The sequence below is a fragment of the Callithrix jacchus genome, chromosome 22 (assembly GCF_049354715.1).
Source record: "Callithrix jacchus isolate 240 chromosome 22, calJac240_pri, whole genome shotgun sequence".
NCBI classification, from domain to species: domain Eukaryota; kingdom Metazoa; phylum Chordata; class Mammalia; order Primates; family Cebidae; genus Callithrix; species Callithrix jacchus.
Window position 1 is genome coordinate 37,076,874 of NC_133523.1, and position 19,432 is coordinate 37,096,305.

Sequence of the window (19,432 nt, forward strand, 5' to 3'; positions counted from 1 at the left end):
TAATACACTCACCACTGACGAAAACAAGGAGCAAGTGGAAATCTCATCCATTTGCTGCTGCTGGGAATGAAAGTGAAAGTGGTTCAACCACTTTGGAAAACACTTTTGCAAAACCTGCTGAAGCTGGGACCAATACCCTGCGACCCAGTAACTCCCTGGAACACCCCAACAGAAACACAAATACATGTTCTACTGCACGGAAGAGAACCTTCCTAGCAGTACTATTCCTAACAGCAAAAAGCCAAAAACAAACTTTCATCTAGATTTGATGAATCAGTAAATTGCAGTACATTCAACATACAACAGTGAGACTACACTCCTTGCAATGACACAGATGAATCTTATAATGTTGGCGAAAGCCAGCCTCAAGAGAGAACATATAGTATGATGTCATTTATATGAGGTTCAAAGGCGGGCAAAGTCGATTTATGGTGACAGAAGCTAAGATGGGGGTTAGCCTTGGCAGATTAGTAATTGGAAGGGCATGGTGAGGCTTTGGGTTGGGGACAGCTGGTTGGTTACACAGGTGTGTTCAGTTTTTGAAACTTCAGTGAGAAGTTATATAATTTATGCACGTTTCTGTATGTGTTACATTTCAACAAAAATCTCTGGAAAGTAAAAGCAAAAAATTAAAGTAGAATAGGTTCTAGAACAACCCTCACAAGCTGATTGCTTGGATGCTTTCATGAACCTAGGATCCAAATCCATATGCAGGATTTCCTGGAGTGTAAACAACCCTGTTCTAGTCCAACCTCCTCACTCTGCTATGAATATTTTATTTACTTATTTATTTATTATTATTATTTAAATTTTTAGACAGGGTCTCACTCTGTTGCCCTGGCAGTGGTGTGATCTGGGCTCACTTCAGCCTCAACCTCTTGGGTTCAAGCAACCCTCCTGCATCCCAAGTAGCTGGGATTACAGGTGCACACCAACATGCCCAGCTGATTTTTGTATTTTTAGTAGAGATGGGGTTTCGCCATGTTGCCCAGGCTGGTCTCAAACTCATGGGCCCAAGTGATTCTCCCATCTCAGCCTCCCAAAGTGCTGGGATTACAGATGTGAGCTACCATGCCCAGCCTGCTAGGAATACTTTAATCCCCTCACTTTAAAGGAGGAAACTGAGGCTAGAGAGGAGATCTGCTAAGGTCACACAGTGTGTGTGGATGGCAGTGCCAGGCGCAGCACACAGTACTGAGGGCTCAGAAAGAAGAAATGGAGGCAATGTGGTGCAAAAGATAGGCGTGTAGACTCTGCTGCCTTCTAACCAGGTGGCCTCAGGCACATCCTTTAACCCTCCCATGCCTTCATCTGAAAATTAGGGCTGCTGTGAAGATTGAGTCACACGAGCACAGGGCTTGGCACAGCACTCAAAGCCATGAACCACTACGACTACTATTTGTACCAAGGATACAAGCTCAGGAGAAGGAGGGAGGGAGCTCTCATGCATACCTGGGGCACTGCAAAGGCTTTCTTAACTCATGTGATCCTCTCACGGCCCCTCAAGGTGAGACGCAGATCTATTTTACAGATAAAGCTATGGAGACTAGATAGTTAAGTGACTTGAACTAGTAAGAATGGAGGAATGGAACTCAGGTCCCTCTGTCCGCAGCAGAGGGACTACTTTTACTACCACAGTAGTCACCAAAGGGCAGGGTGAGGCATCACAGCCCAATGAAGGGAATCCTCAGGACTGCCTGGGTACCCCGAGAAATTCTCCAAGACTGGGGCAAGGCCAGGGGCTGAGAAGGGCAGGCCCCTGCACAGCCTCAACTCTATAGGACTTATGGACCCCTAGCTTCCCCATGGGGCCTCTCTCCATCTCAGCACCAGCCCACCCTATCCCAGCACCAGACCACAGAGCCTGCCCCAGGGGCAGTGCCAGCCTGCACTCCATCACCAAAGCCCCTCACTCCCACACTTAGACCACCTCTAATCCCTAGCAGCATCTTTTATGGGCCAAGAAGGAGCTTTCCTGGCTCCAGATCTGACTCCACCCCTTCCTGCTGAACACTCTCTTTCCAAGGTAAAGCATAGGACAACTGAGTCCTTCAAAGTCCTTCGCCACCTGCTGCCTCACAGCCCCTATGCTGCCTCAGTCCCATGGCTCACCACACCCCTCTGTGCTTGCTGGGTGTTGGGCATGGCCCTAGGCCCTGGGAACAGAGCAGTAAACGAGACAAGTCCTAACCCACATCTTGCCCTAGGTACCCAGTTTGAGTCACATGTGAATCCCCAAGTGCCTGACACAGGTCTTGCCCAGAAACCCATGTAAGGCAATACCAGTGCATGAACGGGACTTGTCTGGATGTGTACACAGAGGCTGTTGCCTCCCTGTTCAATCTGACAAATGCCTCCTAAAACCCCAGCTCCTGCCCCTCCTGCTACTCTCCTACTGCCTGGGATATTTTCTACACACCCAACTCCTATGCAACTCCATCTAACACCGCCTCTGCCAGGAAGCCTTCCTCTGGCTTCCTAAAGCTGACTTGGTCCCTCCTTTCTTTGGGAGTCCCTCACTGTGGGAATGACTATGTCCAGGTCTGCCTCCTTCATCAGACTGGGACCACCTCCCAGTGCCACCCAAGAGCACCTGACTCATTTCTGTGCTTCTAGAATGTAATGGCCAGCACCATGCAGCTTGGTAAATATTCATGGAATGAGTAAGTGAATCAACCTACCAAGAGAAGAGTAAACATCAGGAAGGCAAGAACAATATGGGCTCCCAGGCCTTGAGGAGAAGTAGGGAGGAGAGTGAAGAAGACACTCGAAGCTCCCAGTGTCATGGCTCAGCTCTCCTGACCTCCCCTCCCTGGCCTCTGTACCCTGTTCCCCACCAAGCCCCCAACTCTTCTGCCTCCAGGAGGCTTCAGAAACTGACCATACCCCACAGCACAAAGGGGCCAACTGCTCCTAGCCAAGCCCCCAGGACCCCTTGGTGAGGCTGTTAGGAGGTGTCTGGTTTCCCGTCTGCAGGGCATCTGTTCCTCCACAACAGGCTCACTGGCCCTCCTCCAGAGATTCGAGGTCCATTTTAGATCAGAAGTTCCCTAGGGACTGAGGGAACCACTCTGCCACTCACTGCTTTAGGGGCCTCTGACATCCTGTAGAGTCCTCTGGTAACCCTCTCTGAATATCAGCATCCACAGCTAATAGCTGGCACAGATCAGTTATTGAGAAGCTCCCTCAGTAATAACGAATTCTGACAGGCTGCAGACTTGGCTGCTCTGAAGAGCGTGGCTGCCTGGCGTGTCCAGCCTCCAGGCCAGGTGTTTGGGGAAGCCTCCTGCTCACCAGGCGATGTGCATTACCCTCTTCCTGACCTCCTAAGGCATTGGAAGCCCATTGTACCCGGCAGGAAGAAGCAGGGCACCAGCTCTGAGCCTGACACTCAGCTCCACCAGGGACTCACCGTGTGACGTGCTTCCTTAGCCTCAAAAGGAGGAAATAAGACCAAGCTCACAACGGTAGCCATGAGGTCTGAAGAATGATGCTTGGAAAGGGCCTAGCACAGTGCCTGGTGAAGAACAGGTGCTCAATAAATACTTGGCACACAAAGGCTCCTCTGCCTCTGATTTGGTGAAATGCAGGAGTGGCATCCCCAGGGCTACAGGACAATACCCTTGGCTGGTGCTTGGTGAGAGGTCTGGAGCTTCAGAGCACAGAGGTCAAGACTCTGGCTCTGAAGGATTAGAGACACGGCTTCCTGTCCTGGATGTGTTGGGTACTTGCTCTGTGACCCTGGGCAAATTGCCTCCCCTCTCTGAGCCTCAGTTTCCACATTTTCAAGATGGACACTGAGTTGGCATGTATTAACACACTCGGTTGGCAAGGGTGGCAAAACAACTGTTCTGGCAATCATTATTCATCAGGACCAACCACGGCCAGATACTGTGCAAAGAGCTGGGTTAAACTTGGCCCTGAAGGCAGTCTGCATCCTCCTCTGCTCTGGCAGCATTTAGAATGGTGATGGAGGTTCATAACCTGGAGTTGTTGGGTGCAGGGATCCCAGCCCCCACTGGCCTGTGTGCTGTGCCAGCCAATGCATCCCTTCACCTCATGGGGGGAGCTAGGACTTGGCTCAGGGCAGCGTCAGGGAAGGCCCAGCATTCAGGCCCCTTCACTTACCACCCCCAGACCCCCATCTAGAGCCACTCACCAGGATGGTTGTGACCACCAGGGTCTTGTTGGCCAGTGTCTGTGACAGGTTGATGTCCAGGGTGGTGGCGTTCATGGCTAGTGTACGGTTAGAGTACCACATCCCAATCTAGGAGGCAGAGAGGGTGCTGTCAGTTCAGGCCCTATCTGAGGTCATGGCAGCCTCTGGGCCTGCCCCCACCCTCACCCCGGCAGGGTTCTGGTGTTGCCTTGGGTCTGCTCACCTCACGGTGGCCCTGCCGGGACTTCTCTAGGATACGCAGGGTATAGTTGGTTCTCTGCCCTTTGCTGTTGAACTCGACTCGCCCAGTCAGCCCATCATACTCTACCTGGCAGGGCGGGGAGGCAGGGCAGAGGGAAGGTGCAGGGGTCCAGAGATGGGCAGGGAAGGCCCAGCGGGGACGAGACATCCACAGAGAAAGGCACAGACAGATAGGGGATGATGGGACAAGAGAGAGAAGAGGAAGACCACAGCCAAAAGAGCAAGATAACATGCAAGGAAGCAAGGGGAGATGGGACAAAAGGCATGAAGAGGGCAAGTCTCAGAAGGAGAGAGAGAACAACCCAGACAGGCAGCAACAGCCGGGAGTGGATAGGAGAGGCAGTGGGTAAGGTGTGAGGAGCAGGGAGGGCAGAGGGCCGCACGATGGACACAGTGAGTGTTCCCACCTGAGGTGGCCATGCCCTGCCTCCTCTGCCCACTCCCGCTGGGGCTCACCATGCGCAGGTAGTTCATGAGGCTGGTCCCGTGGGGCCAAATGTTGGCTGACGTACAGGCCAGAGGCTTCACGCCAATCTCCTGGCTGCGGTTCAACTCTCGGACGGCACTCACCACCACATGCACGGCATCAAACATCAGGGCAGCTGACAGCTGGGGTGGGACAGAGGCGGAGGTGGGATGGATGAGGCTGCTTAGCCAGGGGAGCCCCCAAGCTGCCACCCTCAGGCCCTTGAATAATTTCCCTCTCTCCAGGAATGGAAAACTAGGTGGGTCAGAAGGAAGTGGCTCTGGTGTCTTTCTCGGGAAGTCGAAATGACAGTGGGGAAGGTGTGTATGCCTCCCGTGTCTTGGTGGGAGCAGGTCTTCTAGACTGCGTGTGGCCATGTGTCTCTCAGAGGGTCCCTGGATGGCTAGCTGTCACCTGCATAGGCAGGTGTGTCTGGGAATCTGGATGATGCAGGCCGGGGAAGATGGCCATAGTCCCCATCTGAGTGTATCTGCGGCATGTTTACATGAATGGGGCTGGATGACAGTGCCCATTCGTCTATACACAGGGTGGGTGTGGTGTCAGAGAGGCAGGAGCATATAATGGTTGGTCCTGGGCCTGCGAGGCAGGTGGCTCAGAGCTAGAGGCCTGGCTCTGCTATTTCCTCATTCTGTGATAGGGCTGAGTCCCCATTCCTCCCTGAACCTTAGTTTCCTTCTCTGTAAAATGAAGATAACAGTAATCTCTACCTTCATGTGTAGTGGTGATCTGGTAACATAATGTCTGTAAAGCACTCAGAACAGCACCTGGCACACAGAGAGCATCCCATACACTCTGGCCACCAAGGTGTGACACAACCACGGTGTCTGTGTGTGCTTGTGTGTGTGTGTCCTAGCTGTGTTAGTTTGAAGTTCTGAGTATCTGCATTGGGCAGATGTGCACAGGAGTACACACAAACATGCCTCTGTATTGGGATGTGTGACGTCCCTGTGTGGACCCATCTGACTGGACAGCTTGGTGTCCACGTGCACTCTGCATGTATGAGTATCTTGGTGTCTTGGTATCTGAGTAGATATCTATGAACAAATATTCATAAATATGCATCTTTTGTATGCTGGCATTTATTCAACATCTATTATCGGATACCTGTTATGAACTATAGACTGTTTTAAGTGCTGGGAATACAATGGTGAGCAAAATAGACAGAACCCCCTGCCCTCATGGAACTTAAACAGTCCTCAAATCCGTATCTCTATGTAAGTCTAATATACAGCAAGCCATATCATGATGAAATAAGTAAATATAATTGCTATGGAAAAAGAGAAGGCAGGAAGGAGTGAAAAAGTAGGTAGTTTACCTTTCTTTTTTTTTGAGACAGTCTTGCTCTGTCGCATGGGCTGGAGTGCAGTGGCACAATCTTGGCTCACTGCAACCTCTGCTACCTCCCAAGCTCAAGCAATTCTTGTGCCTCAGCCACCTGAGTAGCTGATACTATAGGCGTGTGCCACCAGGCCCAGCTAATTTTTGTATTTTTAGTAGTTTCACCATTTTGGTCAGACTGGTCTCAAACTCCTGGCCTGAAGTGATCCTCCCACCTCAGCCTCCCAAAGTGCTGGGATTAAAAGTGTAAACCACCACACCTGGCCAATTTACTTTAGACAGAGTCTCGCTCTCTTGCCCAGGCTGGAATGCGATGGCACAATCTCGGCTCACTACAACCTCCGCCTCCCAAGTTCAAGTGATTCTTCTGCCTCAGCCTCCTGAGTAGCTGGGATTATAGGCACTCGCCATCATGCCCGGCTAATTTTTGTACTTTTGTAGAGATGGGGTTTCACCATGTTGGCCAGGCTGGTCTCAAACTCCTGATCTCAGGTGATCTGCCCACCTCAGCTTCCCAAAGTTCTGGGATTACAGGTGTGAGCCAGCGTGCCTGGCCAAGTTTACCATTTTTTTTAACAGGAGGAGGAAGGAAAATTTCATACCTGAGGGGACACTGGAGCAATGTCCTAGTAATGGGGAGCAAGCCGTCGTTTCTCTGGGGAAGTGCACAGGAAGCAGGGGGAAGAGGGTGTGCAAAGGACCTAAGGTGCACCTGTGCTTAGGGCACTAGAGGCACCTCGAGGAGCTGGTGTGGGCAGAGTGGTGTGAAAGGTAGAGGGAGAGAAGGAAGGCATGGGCCCAACCCATCACAGGGCCACATCACGAGGCCTCAAGGAGGGCTAGAGGGTTCTGAGCACGATCTGAGTGAGGTCTGAAAGGGGTCCCCAGAAGTATCTACGTACAGAGTGTCTCTGGGTGTGACTGGGTATCTTTGTGCTCACCGCAGGGCCCGGGTATGTGCTGGCTTCACAGTTCTCCCTCCAGGACATGTTGAGGCTGCGGACAAACTCAGGGTAGAAGGGGTGGGATGTGTTGAACATGGAGAAGCCCAGGATGTTGGAGGAGTCCTCCACGATACCGTCCAGATGCAGGATAGGGAAGTCCTGGGACAAGGAAGAGGTGGTAAGGCCTGTGGCTGAGCCCTGAGTGAGACAGCTGCAGTGGGAGGGAAATGGGGGCAGAGAGGAGACAGAGGGTGTACACACCATGGTGGTGAGGATGTACTTGTAAAACGCTGAGGTCATTCCCAGTTCCGAGGCCTGGAAAACACAGGGAGGCAAAGAGGCAGAGTTAGAGACAGAGACCCACAGGCAGAGATGGAGAGGATCCAAGAGAGGAAGAGAGATTTAGAGACAAGCCTGGCAAGAAGACACCCCGTGAGAAACACAGTAAAGTGAGAAATGCTCAGACAGACAGGGAGGAAATAAGTGGGGGCAGAGGGAGGCCTTAGTCCCTGATGTCCCACCATGCTGACTGCTGTCCCAGGTGTGACAGAGTTTTTGCTAGAGGAGAGAGTAAGATCCCCCAAGTTCCCCATCTCTCATGAAGGCACTTAGAAGATGTCCTTCTGGAGATAGGCAAGGAGAAGCCTCAGAAACAGGACAGGGAGGGAAATTATCTTTTTTGTTTTTTTTTTTTTTGAGACGGAGCCTTCACTCTTGTTACCCAGGCTGGAGTGCAATGGCGCGATCTTGGTTCACCGCAACCTCCGCCTCCTGGGTTCAGGCAATTTTCCTGCCTCAGCCTCCTGAGGCGCTGGGACTATAGGCATGCACCACCATGCCCAGCTAATTTTTTGTATTTTTGGTCTCGATCTCTTGACCTCGTGATCCACCTGCCTCGGCCTCCCAAAGTGCTGGGATTACAGGCTTGAGCCACCACCCCTGGCTAGTTGTTTGTTTTTAAGACAAGTTCTTGCTCTGTCACCCAGGCGGGAGTGCAGTGGTGGGATCGTAGCTGAATGCAGCCTTGACCTCAGGCTCAAGTGATCCTCCTACCTCAGCTCCTGAGTACCTGGAATCATAGGCATGCACCATGATGCCAAGCTAATTTAAAAAAAAATTTTTTTTTGTAGAGATTAAGTCTTGCTATGCTGCTCAGGCTGGTCTCAAGCTCCTGGCCTCAAGCAATCCTCCTGCCTTGGCCTCCCATAGTGATAGGATTACAGATGTGAGCCACCAGGCCCAGCAGAGAGGAGAGCCTTAATTTTAACCGCCACACTCTCCAAAAGCCATGGTTGGGCTGCTAATGAGTAGGGCTCAGCCCAGTCGTAAAGTCATAAAATCGATCTTCTGCAATCTTTAAAAGTGCTTTGCAATAATAGCAGCCAGTTTGAATGTCAAGATTCATTCTTGAGCCCCTTTTCTCATAGTCTTCAAGGAAAACAAAGCTGGAAAAACTCCCTGCCAGAAGCACCCAAGTCTGTCTCCCTACAAGAATCATAACACTAAAGGGCACCAGTTTGCATTTCCTGGGTGGCAGGGGTTGGGCTCTCATCACGTGGGTGTCAGGGAAGGGCAGGCTTGGAGAGGGAAGAGACAACTGTTCACATAGCTGTCATGGTAGTGGCCAGGATCCCAGCCCAGGCCTATCTACCTCCCACACCTGTAACCTCTTCCCTAAGCCATCCTGTCTCAAGAGCCCAGTGGATTCTGTTCACACTTCCTGTGGGCTATGTCAACAGTGACATACAATTTTTTCTTTTTTGAGACAGAATCTCACTCTGTCGCCCAAACTGGAGTGCAGTGGCACGATCTTGGCTCACTGCAACCTCCACCTCCTGGGTTCAAGTGATTCTCCTGCCTCAGACTCCCAAGTAGCTGGGACTATAGGCATGTGCCACCATGCCTGGCTAATTTTCTGTATTTTTAGTAGAGATGGGGTTTCACCGTGTTAGCCAGGATGGTCTTGATCTCCTGACCTCATGATCCGCTCACCTCAGCCTCCTGAAATGCTGAAATTACAGGCGTGAGCCATCACACCCAGCTGACATATGGCTTTAATTAAAAAAAAAATAGAGAAAATAAATAATACAAATTTGATTATGAATCAAAATTAAGATCAGTGTAGTAGAGCTGGGTGCAGTGGCTCACGCCTATAACCCCTGAACTTTGGGAGGCTGAGGCAGGAGGATCACTTGAAGCCAGGAGTTCAAGACCAGTCTGAGCAATAGTGAGACCTTGTCTCTAGTAAATAAATAAATATTAAATAAAAATAATTCTTAAAAGAGCAGGTTTGAGAGGCTGAGGCAGGTGGATCACTCGAGGTCAGGAGTTCAAGACCAGCCTGGACGACATGGTGAAACCCTGTCTCTACTAAAAAATAGAAAAATTAGCTGAGCATGGTGGCACACACCTGTAGTCCCAGCTACTTGGGAAACTGAGGGAGGAGAATCGTTTGAACCTGGGAGGCAGAGGTTGCAGCGAGCTGAGATTGCACCACTGCCCTCCAGCCTGGGTGACAGAGCAAGACTCTGTTTTAAAAAATTAATAATAAAATTAAACAAATAAATGAGCAGGGAAGCAAATGAGTGATTGGTGAGTATGGATCATTGGTAGACAGAATGTGCCAGGCCCACAGGGAAGGTCCTGGTGCTCTGGTCTCTCCCACGTGCCCTTGAGCCAGTCCTTTCCCCCTGATCCCCAGATTCTTCATCATGACATCTGTCATGTGGGGTGGGGTGAAAGACAAATTAAAGAATATCTGCAGGCCAGGTGCAGTGGCACACATTTGTAACCCCAGCATTATAGGAGGCTGAGGTAGGAGGATCACTCAAGCCTAGGAGTTTGAGCCCAGCCTGGGCAACATAGCAAGACCCAGACTCTATAAAAAATTATTTAAAAAATTAGCCAGGTGTAGTGGCACAAGCCTGTAGTCCCAGCTACTCGGGAGGCAGAGGCAGGAGGATTCTTTGAGCCAAGGAGTTTGAGGCTACAGTGAGCCAGGATCACACCACTGCGCTCCAGCCTGGGTAACAGAGCAAGAGCCTGTCTCAAAACAAAGAAAAAAGCCAGGTGCAGTGGCTCATGCTTGTAATGCCAGCGCTTTGGGAGGCTGAGGTGGGTGGATCACTTGAGGTCAGGAGTTCAAGACCAGCCTGGCCAACATGGTGAAACCCTGTCTCTACTAAAAAATAAAAATAAAAAAATTACCTGAGTGTGGTGGCGGGGGCCTACTTGGGAAGCTGAGGTGGAGATCTCTTGAACTCAGGAGGTAAAGATTGCAGTGAGCCGAGATCGTGCCACTGCACTCCAGCCTGGGTGACAGAGTGAGACTCTGTCTCAAAAAGAAAAAAGAGCTCAATAAAAAATCCTTCAGAGCTATGAGGTAGCCAGCTCTGACTCTGGACCAGGCACTGCCCTACATTCTTTACCTGCCACTCACTCATTAACCCTCACAATCCACTAAGTAGGAACTACTCACAGAGAGAAGGGGTGACTGCCCAGGACCACACAACCAGGAAGCAGCCAGGCTGAGAGACAAACTTTACAATTATCATCTTCATGGAAGAAGAAGGTCTTAAAACATCTTTTTGATTCCTGAGACCCATGGGCATTTGGTGACTTAATCAGTCACCCCAAGTTTCTGGCTCCAGCCCTTTGGGAAATCAGAGATGGGAGGCTCACCTTTCGGAGGATGAGGTGGGAGATGGAGGCATTGGCGTCGATGATGATGGTGGACACCTTGTCATCACGGATCTCCTTGAGCAGCGGTGTGGGGTCTCGGCTGTCATCCAGCATCCTCACTGACAGCGTCTCCTTGGAGATGAGGAAGCCACGTACCAGTTCCTCCAATCGCAGGAGGCCTGAGGGAGGGGTGGGGCCTTGGGTTAGAGTGCTTCCGGGTGCCCAGGTGTGGTGTAGACACTCACTCCTCCTCAACATGGGACAGCTGGGCAGGGGACTGGAGGGTGTGCCAAGGACATGGGGCAGCTGGGTCCCATGGGGTAATGCTCTCAGAGACATGAAGCCTGGGCCCTCCCCAATTAAAATACCAACCTAGACCTCTTCCTAGAACTTCAGATTCCTGTCTCTGCCACCTTCTTGACCCCTCATTGGGGTGTCTAATATGCATCTCATGCTTACTCTCCTTGCTCAACCACCAAGGCTTCCCCATGTTGGTGAACAGCATCTCCAGTGTGCCAGTTGCTCAGGCCAAAACCTTGGCTTCCTCTCTTTCACATCCAATCCATCAAGACCCTATCTTCCAAACACATCAGATCCCCTCGCCCTGTGCGACTGTCACCACTCTGCCCTGAGCGACCACCAACTCCTGCCTGCTGCAATCCCCAAGCCTGCCCTTGAGTCTGTTCCCTACACAGCAACCACAATGATGCAGGTCAGGTATGTTCCTTCTCGCCTCAAATCCTTTCATGGCTTGTCAGTTCAGAGTCCTAAAGGCCAAAGTCCCCATAGCCTCCAAAGCCCCACACAACCTGCCCACCTTCCTTGTTAACTGCCCCGATTGCAGGAGTTCAAGACCAGCCTGACCAATACGCCATCTCTTAAAAAAAAAAAAAAAAGTACTTGTTGAGTAGGTGCTCTGTGCCAGGCTCTGCTCTTGGTATCAGGGGTCAGCCGTGAGTGAAGTAAACCAGGTACAGGATGAGGAGAGGAGTTGGGCAATAAACACTGTAAATAAGTACATTACGTGGTTAGAAGTAGTGAGTTCTGTGTTAAAGCAAAAGTGAGGTATGAAGACTAGGATTCTAGAGTAAGCATGAGGGGGAACTTTAAGGAAATGGTGGGCAGGGCCCTCATTGAGACACTAGAGACTGATCCCTAATACCAAGAGCCGAGCCTGGCACACAGCAGCTATTTAATAAATATATATTTTTAACCACCCAGCCTGCAGCCCTGCCTCTCCCCATCCCTATCATTCACTCTTTGGGCTTGAGCCACATCACCCCCTCACTGTTCTACACACACCACAGTCTTGCTCCTGTCCTGTGGCCCTCACTCTGGCTGTTCCCTTGTCCTGGAACCCTCTTCTCTCACATTCTCAAATGGCTCTCTCCTTCCCCTCGTCCAGGTCTCTACTCCAAGGTCACTTTCTCAATGAGGCCTTCACCCACCATTTCATTTAAAGTTGCACCCACTCCCACACCATTCTTCATAAGTCGTTTCTACTTTTCCATAGAACTCACTACTTTTAACCACGTAATGCACTTGTTTGTGGTGTTTTTCGCCCAACTCCTCTCATCAGAATGGACTTGGACAATTTCACCCATGGCTGATCCCTAATACAAAGAGCAGTGCCTGGCACATAGCAGGTGCTCAATAGATAACTTTTTCTTGAGATGGGGTCTTGCCATGTTGCCCAGGCTGGTCTTGAACTCCTGGCCTCAAGCCATCCTCCTACCTTGGCCTCCCAAAGTGCTGGGATTACAGGCATGAGCCACCACACCTGGCCCAATAAATACTTCTTGAAGGAGGAATTCCTTTTAGAGGCAGTCCCTCCCTGCCTCAAGCTCCACAACCACAAATCTACCAGCCTACCAGACATCTCATGTGAATGTCACACCACGCCCAATGTGGGCCCCTTACGGATTGTGTTCCTCCTTGGCAGAGGTCTCTCACCATCCCTGGATCCACACTCCTCTTTCCCTCACTGCCTCTCACATCACCCTGGCCCGCTCATTCCCACTGCCACCACCTGGGCCCAGACCAGTGTTGCCTCTCCCCTGCCTTACGCTGGTCTCCGTGCCACTCCTCTTGTCAATCTCCAGTCTATTCTCTACACTGCAGCCAACAGGTTTTTCCTACAATACACATCTGACCCTGTGCCCTCACCCTGCCCTGTGTGGGGACCTCCCATGGCTCCCATCATCTCTTGCTTCGTTGTTCCCACATTTCAGCCACTGGGAGCATCCACAAGCCTCTCGAGGGGGCTGTGCTCCCTGGGCCCTCCACCTCTGCCCCTACCACACTCTCTGCTTAGAACTTGTTTCCTTTTTCTTCCCATACCCTTCAGGTTCAGCTTGGATATCACTTTCTCATAGACACAGGCTCTGAATCTCCCAGATGGATTAGGATCTCTCCTATGTAATACCAGATGCTCCACGTGCCTCCTGGCAGCACAGGTACCACTCTGTATCACAACAGCTCAACGACCTAGGACCTCCACTAGAACCAGAGTTCCAAGCACCCAGGGACCATGCCCAGGGCCTAGCAGAGGGCTTTGACATGGCAGGTGCTTAGTCACCATCTGGGGATTAAATGGGTCTCTCTGAGGAGAGCAGGGGTCTGTGGAAACAGAGGCCTCAGTTTCTGAAGATGAAGAAGAGCCTGGTGCCTGGGTGCCCTAGAATTCTAACTAGGGGCCAGTGAATGACTAGGTGGGACATCAGATCTCTTGGGAAGGAACAGAAAAGAAAACATCCAGATCTCCTCCCTCACATTCAGCCTTGGCGCAGATGAGGCTGGCCGAGGGGTAGTTGAAGGACTTGAGGATTCGGGAGACCGCCAAGCTGACGTCCTCGTTACTGGGGTACAGGCTGACAGATGCGAAGCGAAGGTACTGAAGGCGGGGTGTCTCCTCGGGACCCACCTTGATGTGGGGGATCTAGACAGAGAGGAAATTTTGGCCTCCATCCTGTTCCTCCGTCCAGCCCTTGCCCCGGAGGGAACCGCTTCCCGCCACAGCACCAGCCCACACTCCCCACCTCACCTCCTTCTCCCCACAGATATGGCTCACGGTGGAGGCAGATGCTGGGCTGGAAGAGGGCCCCAGGACAGACACGACCCCTTTGGGCAGGATCTGACACACTGCAAGGGACAGGGAAGAGACCACAGAGTCAGGGACTCCCTGCCTCCTCTCCTTCCTCATCCCCCAGGGAGCCACCATGGCCCAGGATAGGATCAGACACTGGCAACTGCCTGATCCTCTTCTGCCATCTGGGACCCAGAGGGCCAGTCTCTGACCCCACCCAACAAGTGAACATGAGGGGGCATGAGACAGAGAGAGATGAGGACAAAGCAACAGAGGGAGAGGTCAGGCCAAGGGAGATCAAAGGAAGGGATAAAGAGAAAAGAGACACCAGGGGCCTTCTCTGCCTGCAAAGCCTGTGCCTAGTCCCTCAGCTGCTGTGTTGTTCTCAACCTTTTTAGCCGTGCCACAGTCTATGGTGCACTCACCAACTTCTCCCCTAACCCTGCAGCCCAGGTCCCCTGGATCCTCTCCACACTCCAAACACCACTCTCCTGCCACACTTACTTCCTCCTCTTTCTTCTGCTTTCTTCCTCCTTAGACACATGTATGTCTCAAAACTCAGAGGAAGATAGCGCTGTTTTGCCTGTCCAGCGCCTGTTCTCATAGCAGAATCTTAACTTCTCCTGGGGGAACTATTCCCCACCCTTCAGTCCAGGGTTTCCAGGATTGACTGGCACCTGATGCAGGACTTGGGGAGTCACAGAACCCCATTCTCTGAGCCATGGCAACCGGTTCAGAGATGCACATGGGCTCAAATCAGAACATGCAGCTCCTTCCCCAGGTCTTTTGCTACAATTATCACTGAGTTTGCTAAACTTTTGAGATGTAAGCTTGGTGATGCTGGGGCCATCTTGCCACCAGTTGAGAGACCATTTCTGAAAACGAAGCCAACTCAGAGGAGAGCAGGCCCCAGAGGTAAAGACACGGAAAGACTGCCAGGATGTCATTTGAATGCCTGGATCCAGCCATGCCTGAAACAAGCCTAGGATATCATTTGAACACCTGGATTCAGTCATGCCTGAAATTTGTCCTTAGGTCTTTTAGTGACTGTGAGCTAATAAGTTCTCTTTCTTCCTTAAACCAGGCTGAGCTGGATTTCTACCACATCTAACTAAAGGCATAACTGAACACCTCATTTCCTCCAAACTGGCTTCTTCTGGACCTTCCACACTGGTGAGGGCTCCACCATTCACACAGACCAGATGCCCAAAAAAGGTCCTTGTTTTCGATCTCTCTCCTGACAGCCAATTAGTCACCACATCCTCTCTTCTTTGACCTCAAATTATCTCACATCTGTCCCTTTCTCTTTAACCCCTTGGCCCCTGCCCTAGTTTAGGACCCTCATTTCAGGCATATACCAGAATCTTCACTCATTACCCAAATCCAGCCTCCAGATTCTCTTTACAGAGGCCTTAATCCCAGGTACAGACCTATCAGTGGCTTCCCAGTGCCTGTGGGTGAAGGCAGCATCTTCCACCCTGGCACTGTAGCCTCCTTGAGCCATCCTGATGATCTGCACAGCCTCACTTCCTACTGCCCTGTCATACTTAGCCCTGACATCTCACAATCTCTCCAAATATGTCCAGGTGGATTCAGGATGGGCTCAACTGCACACCCATTCCTTGGCTCCAAACACTTCCCTCTGCTTCCACCCTGATCCCCACCCCATCTCCAGACTCTAGGCACATGCCTGGAATGCCATCTTCCTCCTCACCCTCCATCCCAGCTTCTCCCAAATTGTACTGTGTGCCACACCAGCCAAAAAAGCCTGTGAAATGCCATAGCCCATTCTCCCTCTTGGTAATTTGAAACGTACACGAACACCATAAAGCCTTTGATAAGGCCTGCAGGAAAGAAACCTGTCTAAAACATGCTTTATGGCAGCATCTCCCAAAGGTCTAACTCCTTCACATCTGTTCAAGTGACACCTTTGAACATTCAGCCCATCAGTATTCCACAGACACTTCCACACCCCCGTCATGTGGCCAGCTGTGCTTGGAGCCATGCCACTCTTTCTACATCCCGTTCACCTTTCAGAGCTCAGCTTCAGACTAGCCTTCTCCAGAATGCCTTTGCTGACCCTCACCTGAGGCTCCTGCCCTCGATGTCTGGGGCTTGTTATTAAGCTCTGAGGACTAACAAGCATCCGCAGCCAGCTGGGATGGTAGGGCTTATCTTTCCAATGCTGCCCTGCGCTCCCCCAGAGCAGAACTGGGGCTTATGCTCTCCCTCCTCTCCAACCCAGCAGCCATGTCTGGGAAGAAGGCGGAGACAGACAGGAAGGAAGGGGGAAGATGGAGCTAGAAGAGGACAAGGCCAGGCTAGAGGCTGGGGGCAGAGGGACTGACTGAGGGCCACCGGCCTGCCCTGCCTCACCCCACGCCCCCATGGCCCCGCTCACTGGTGTCCGTGGTCTCGTACTGGCTGTCCCGCTGCAGCTCAAAGATGTCTACTTCCACTCGGGCCTTGGCTGGGACCTCAATGATCCCGTTGATCTGCTCCCGGGCCAGGGCCAAGGCCAGACGCTCACCACGGCCACACACTGTCTGATCATCCAGGATTGCAGCTGAGGGGACATGGGGGTTGGGGACCAGACTCCTGAGTCCTGAGGAAGGAGGGGGCTCAGGTCTTGGACTCCTGGGCTCTAGATGAGGTGGGTGCAGGGACCAGGAGTCTAGACACCTAGATCTGAGGTTGGTGGAAGCTAGGGGTCTGGACTCCTGGGTCCCAGGGGAAGGAGGAACTAGAGGCTGGGACCTGTTGATGCTGAAGAGAGCTGAGACCCAACTCTCTTGAGGGATTGGGATGCCTGGGTCCCCAGAGGAGCCCCAGGGCCTGACGGGAGGGTCTCTGAGGATGCAAGGGCAGGGTGCGGGAGGGCCTCACCCATGCGCAGTGATGAGAGCACCTGGCAGCTGGGGCTGGCGAAGGCAACAATCAGCAGCAGCAGCAGCTCAGCCGGCATCTTCCTCCCCTCCTCATGGGGACGCAGCTGCCGCGGCCCCCACTCGCCACCTGCAGGGAGACCCCACAGCCCGGGGGAGACTGCTATGTGGGGGATGGAACCCTTTGGAGGCCTGCTGGATGGGGTGGTCACTGAAGCCTTGGGGACATTGTGGGTGAGCAGTTCACAGCTCTGCAGAGCCCTGCTCTGTTTAGAAGCTGACAATACTGAAGGCATTGGGAGAATGGAAGCTCAGCTCAGAGGGACACTACCAGAGCGGAGGTCACAGTGCTCAGGCTCTGAGTGGGACAGGCTGCAAGAGAGAGGATGGGCACAGCTACCAAAGCAGGAGGGAGGCATGTGAGGATCTGAGATGGGAGTAAATTCCAGGGACCAGACCCACCCTAATAGGAAACCAGGAAGTGCCACCCCCCCACCCAGTCCCGCCCCTGTCTCTGGGCAGGCAGCTGTTACTAGGCAACAGAAACTGGCTGGAGAGGATGCGGTGGTTGCTAGGCAACCCCATCCCAGGCCTCACTTGCCACTTTCCTGACGTCCCTGGTTCCCACAATCCCATGGGGAAAGAGGCCTGGATATCTGAGGTCTGGAGGGGAGAGTATCCAGAGTTAGGAAACTTTCGGAAAGATGGAGAGATGGAGAAAAAGAGTGACGGTGAGAGAGAGAGAAAGAGAGAGAGAGACAGAGAGAGAGAGGTACACACAGAGCCTCACAGATGAATGGACCCAGAGTACTAAAAGGGCTAAAAAAAAAAAAAAAAAGAGCAAAGAGAGAGAAGGGAAGAAACAGAGAGAGACAGAGAAAGAGAGGCTTAGAAAGGGGAAAGACAGAAAAAGAGAAAGGACAAAATAGAAACACAAGGGAAGAAAAGACAGCAAGACAACAAGAATACGGGGATAGAAATGGAGACAAACAGAGAAGGAGAGATACAGGAAGCTAGGGAGAGGACTAGGAGAGAGAAAGAGGGAAGAGACAGGAGGATGGGGACGCAAAATAGAAGCAAGGACAGAGCAGGGAGAGGAAGAGAGAGGGGCAGGCTGGAGAGGAGGAACCAAGGCACAGGCGAGACACAGGAAGAGTGAGACAGAGGATGGAGAAAAGATACGAACCGACTCTGATACAAGCAGGAAGGGCTGGAATGGAGGAGTAAAGCAGGGAGTGGGCTGCCTGCCAGAAGTGGGTGCGAAGCCACTGCCCCCCAACTCTGAAGGGGAGCAGAAGTAAAAGGGGAGATGGTGCATCTTTGCTCCTAACAGCTCTCCACCCCCAAGGAGTCAGGGATTCTTTCAGGCACCCCGGCCTTCTGCAAGGCAACCGTTGGGCAAGGAGTTTGGCCAGATGCACAGCTCCATTCCCCCTGGCCAAGGGCTATGCCCCAAGGGAAGGGATTCTTGAGTTTTTATGAAGTAGGATTACTGTGGGGGCCCAGAATGCTGTGAGGTGGGCCTGGACCTTGGACCCCACTCAATGCCCATGAAAGGAGAGCTTGAGCTGGTGAAACTGTGGAATGAGAACTTCGAGGGAAGGACAGAAGCACAAGTCCTTCTGACCATCTCAAGTGGCCTGGAAAACCCAGGCTGGGGATCGGTCCCAGCTCTGCCCGCAACTCACTGAGTGATACTGAGCAAGTCACCACTCTCTGGGCCTCTGAGAAAGAGAGGGTGCAGAGTAGGAGAGCATGCTGGACAAGCTGGGGACTGCAAACTATAATGTGGATTAAGGTGAAGGCTTGTCAAGGATGGAGGCGCAAGGGATGCTGGGAGACCCGGAAGGAGCGCTCACAGTGGGAGGAGTGTGAAGGGCGGGGCTAGGAGAGAGGTAGGAGTGGAGTGGGTCATGCTAAGACACCAGGGACTCCTGGGGCAAAAAGGGAGCAGAGGACAGATAGACCGAGGGAGATGGCCGGGCACAGTGGCTCAAACCTGTAATCCCAGCACTTTGGGAGGCCGAGGTGGGTGGATCACAAGGTCAAGAGACCGAGACCATCCTGGTCAACATGGTGAAACCCTGTCTCTATTAAAAAATACAAAAAATTAGCTGGGCATGGTGGCACATGCCTGTAATCCCAGCTACTCAGGAGGCTGAGGCAGGAGAATTGCCTGAACCCAGGAGGCGGAGGTTGCGGTGAGCTGAGATCGCGCCATTGCACTCCAGCCTGGGTAACAAGAGTGAAACTCTGTCTCAAAAAAAAAAAGAAAGACCGAGGAAGAGATGGAGCAGAAGGACAGAGACCCACAGGTGGCAGGCAAAGGTGGGAGCAGACAGAGAAAGACTATATATAGGACAGGGTTGAAGGGGCAGCAGGTGGACATAAATACACAGAAAAACAGCCCAAGAGGTAGAAACTGAGGCTATGTGAGAGAGCAAGACACAGACACAGCCTAGAAGCAAGACACCAAAAGGGATAGAGTCAGGGTGTCAGGCGGCCCAGGACTCACAGACCCAGAGGCTGGGCAAAGACAGATAAAAGTCAAAACCCAGCAGAGAGCTGAGCAACAGGGCCCCCCCATGGAGA

The 19,432-nt window shown here is 52.1% G+C and overlaps 1 protein-coding gene across 10 annotated transcripts in view; it reads right to left on the reverse strand.

Moving 5' to 3' along the window:
* GRIK5 (glutamate ionotropic receptor kainate type subunit 5) overlaps positions 1-19,432 on the reverse strand; it is a 72,995-nt gene that overhangs the window by 51,199 nt on the left and 2,364 nt on the right. For all 10 annotated transcript variants that reach the window (XM_078359771.1, XM_078359770.1, XM_035284556.3 and 7 more), the window contains exons 2-11: positions 16,842-16,970; positions 16,357-16,521; positions 13,914-14,011; positions 13,643-13,808; positions 10,871-11,049; positions 7,451-7,504; positions 7,187-7,348; positions 4,877-5,029; positions 4,383-4,487; positions 4,160-4,267 (exon numbers count right to left, since the gene is read on the reverse strand). In XM_078359771.1, coding sequence (XP_078215897.1) covers positions 4,160-4,267; positions 4,383-4,487; positions 4,877-5,029; positions 7,187-7,348; positions 7,451-7,504; positions 10,871-11,049; positions 13,643-13,808; positions 13,914-14,011; positions 16,357-16,521; positions 16,842-16,920 — 1,269 coding nt within the window. In that variant the 5' untranslated portion in view covers positions 16,921-16,970. The remainder of the gene's footprint in view (positions 1-4,159; positions 4,268-4,382; positions 4,488-4,876; positions 5,030-7,186; positions 7,349-7,450; positions 7,505-10,870; positions 11,050-13,642; positions 13,809-13,913; positions 14,012-16,356; positions 16,522-16,841; positions 16,971-19,432) is intronic.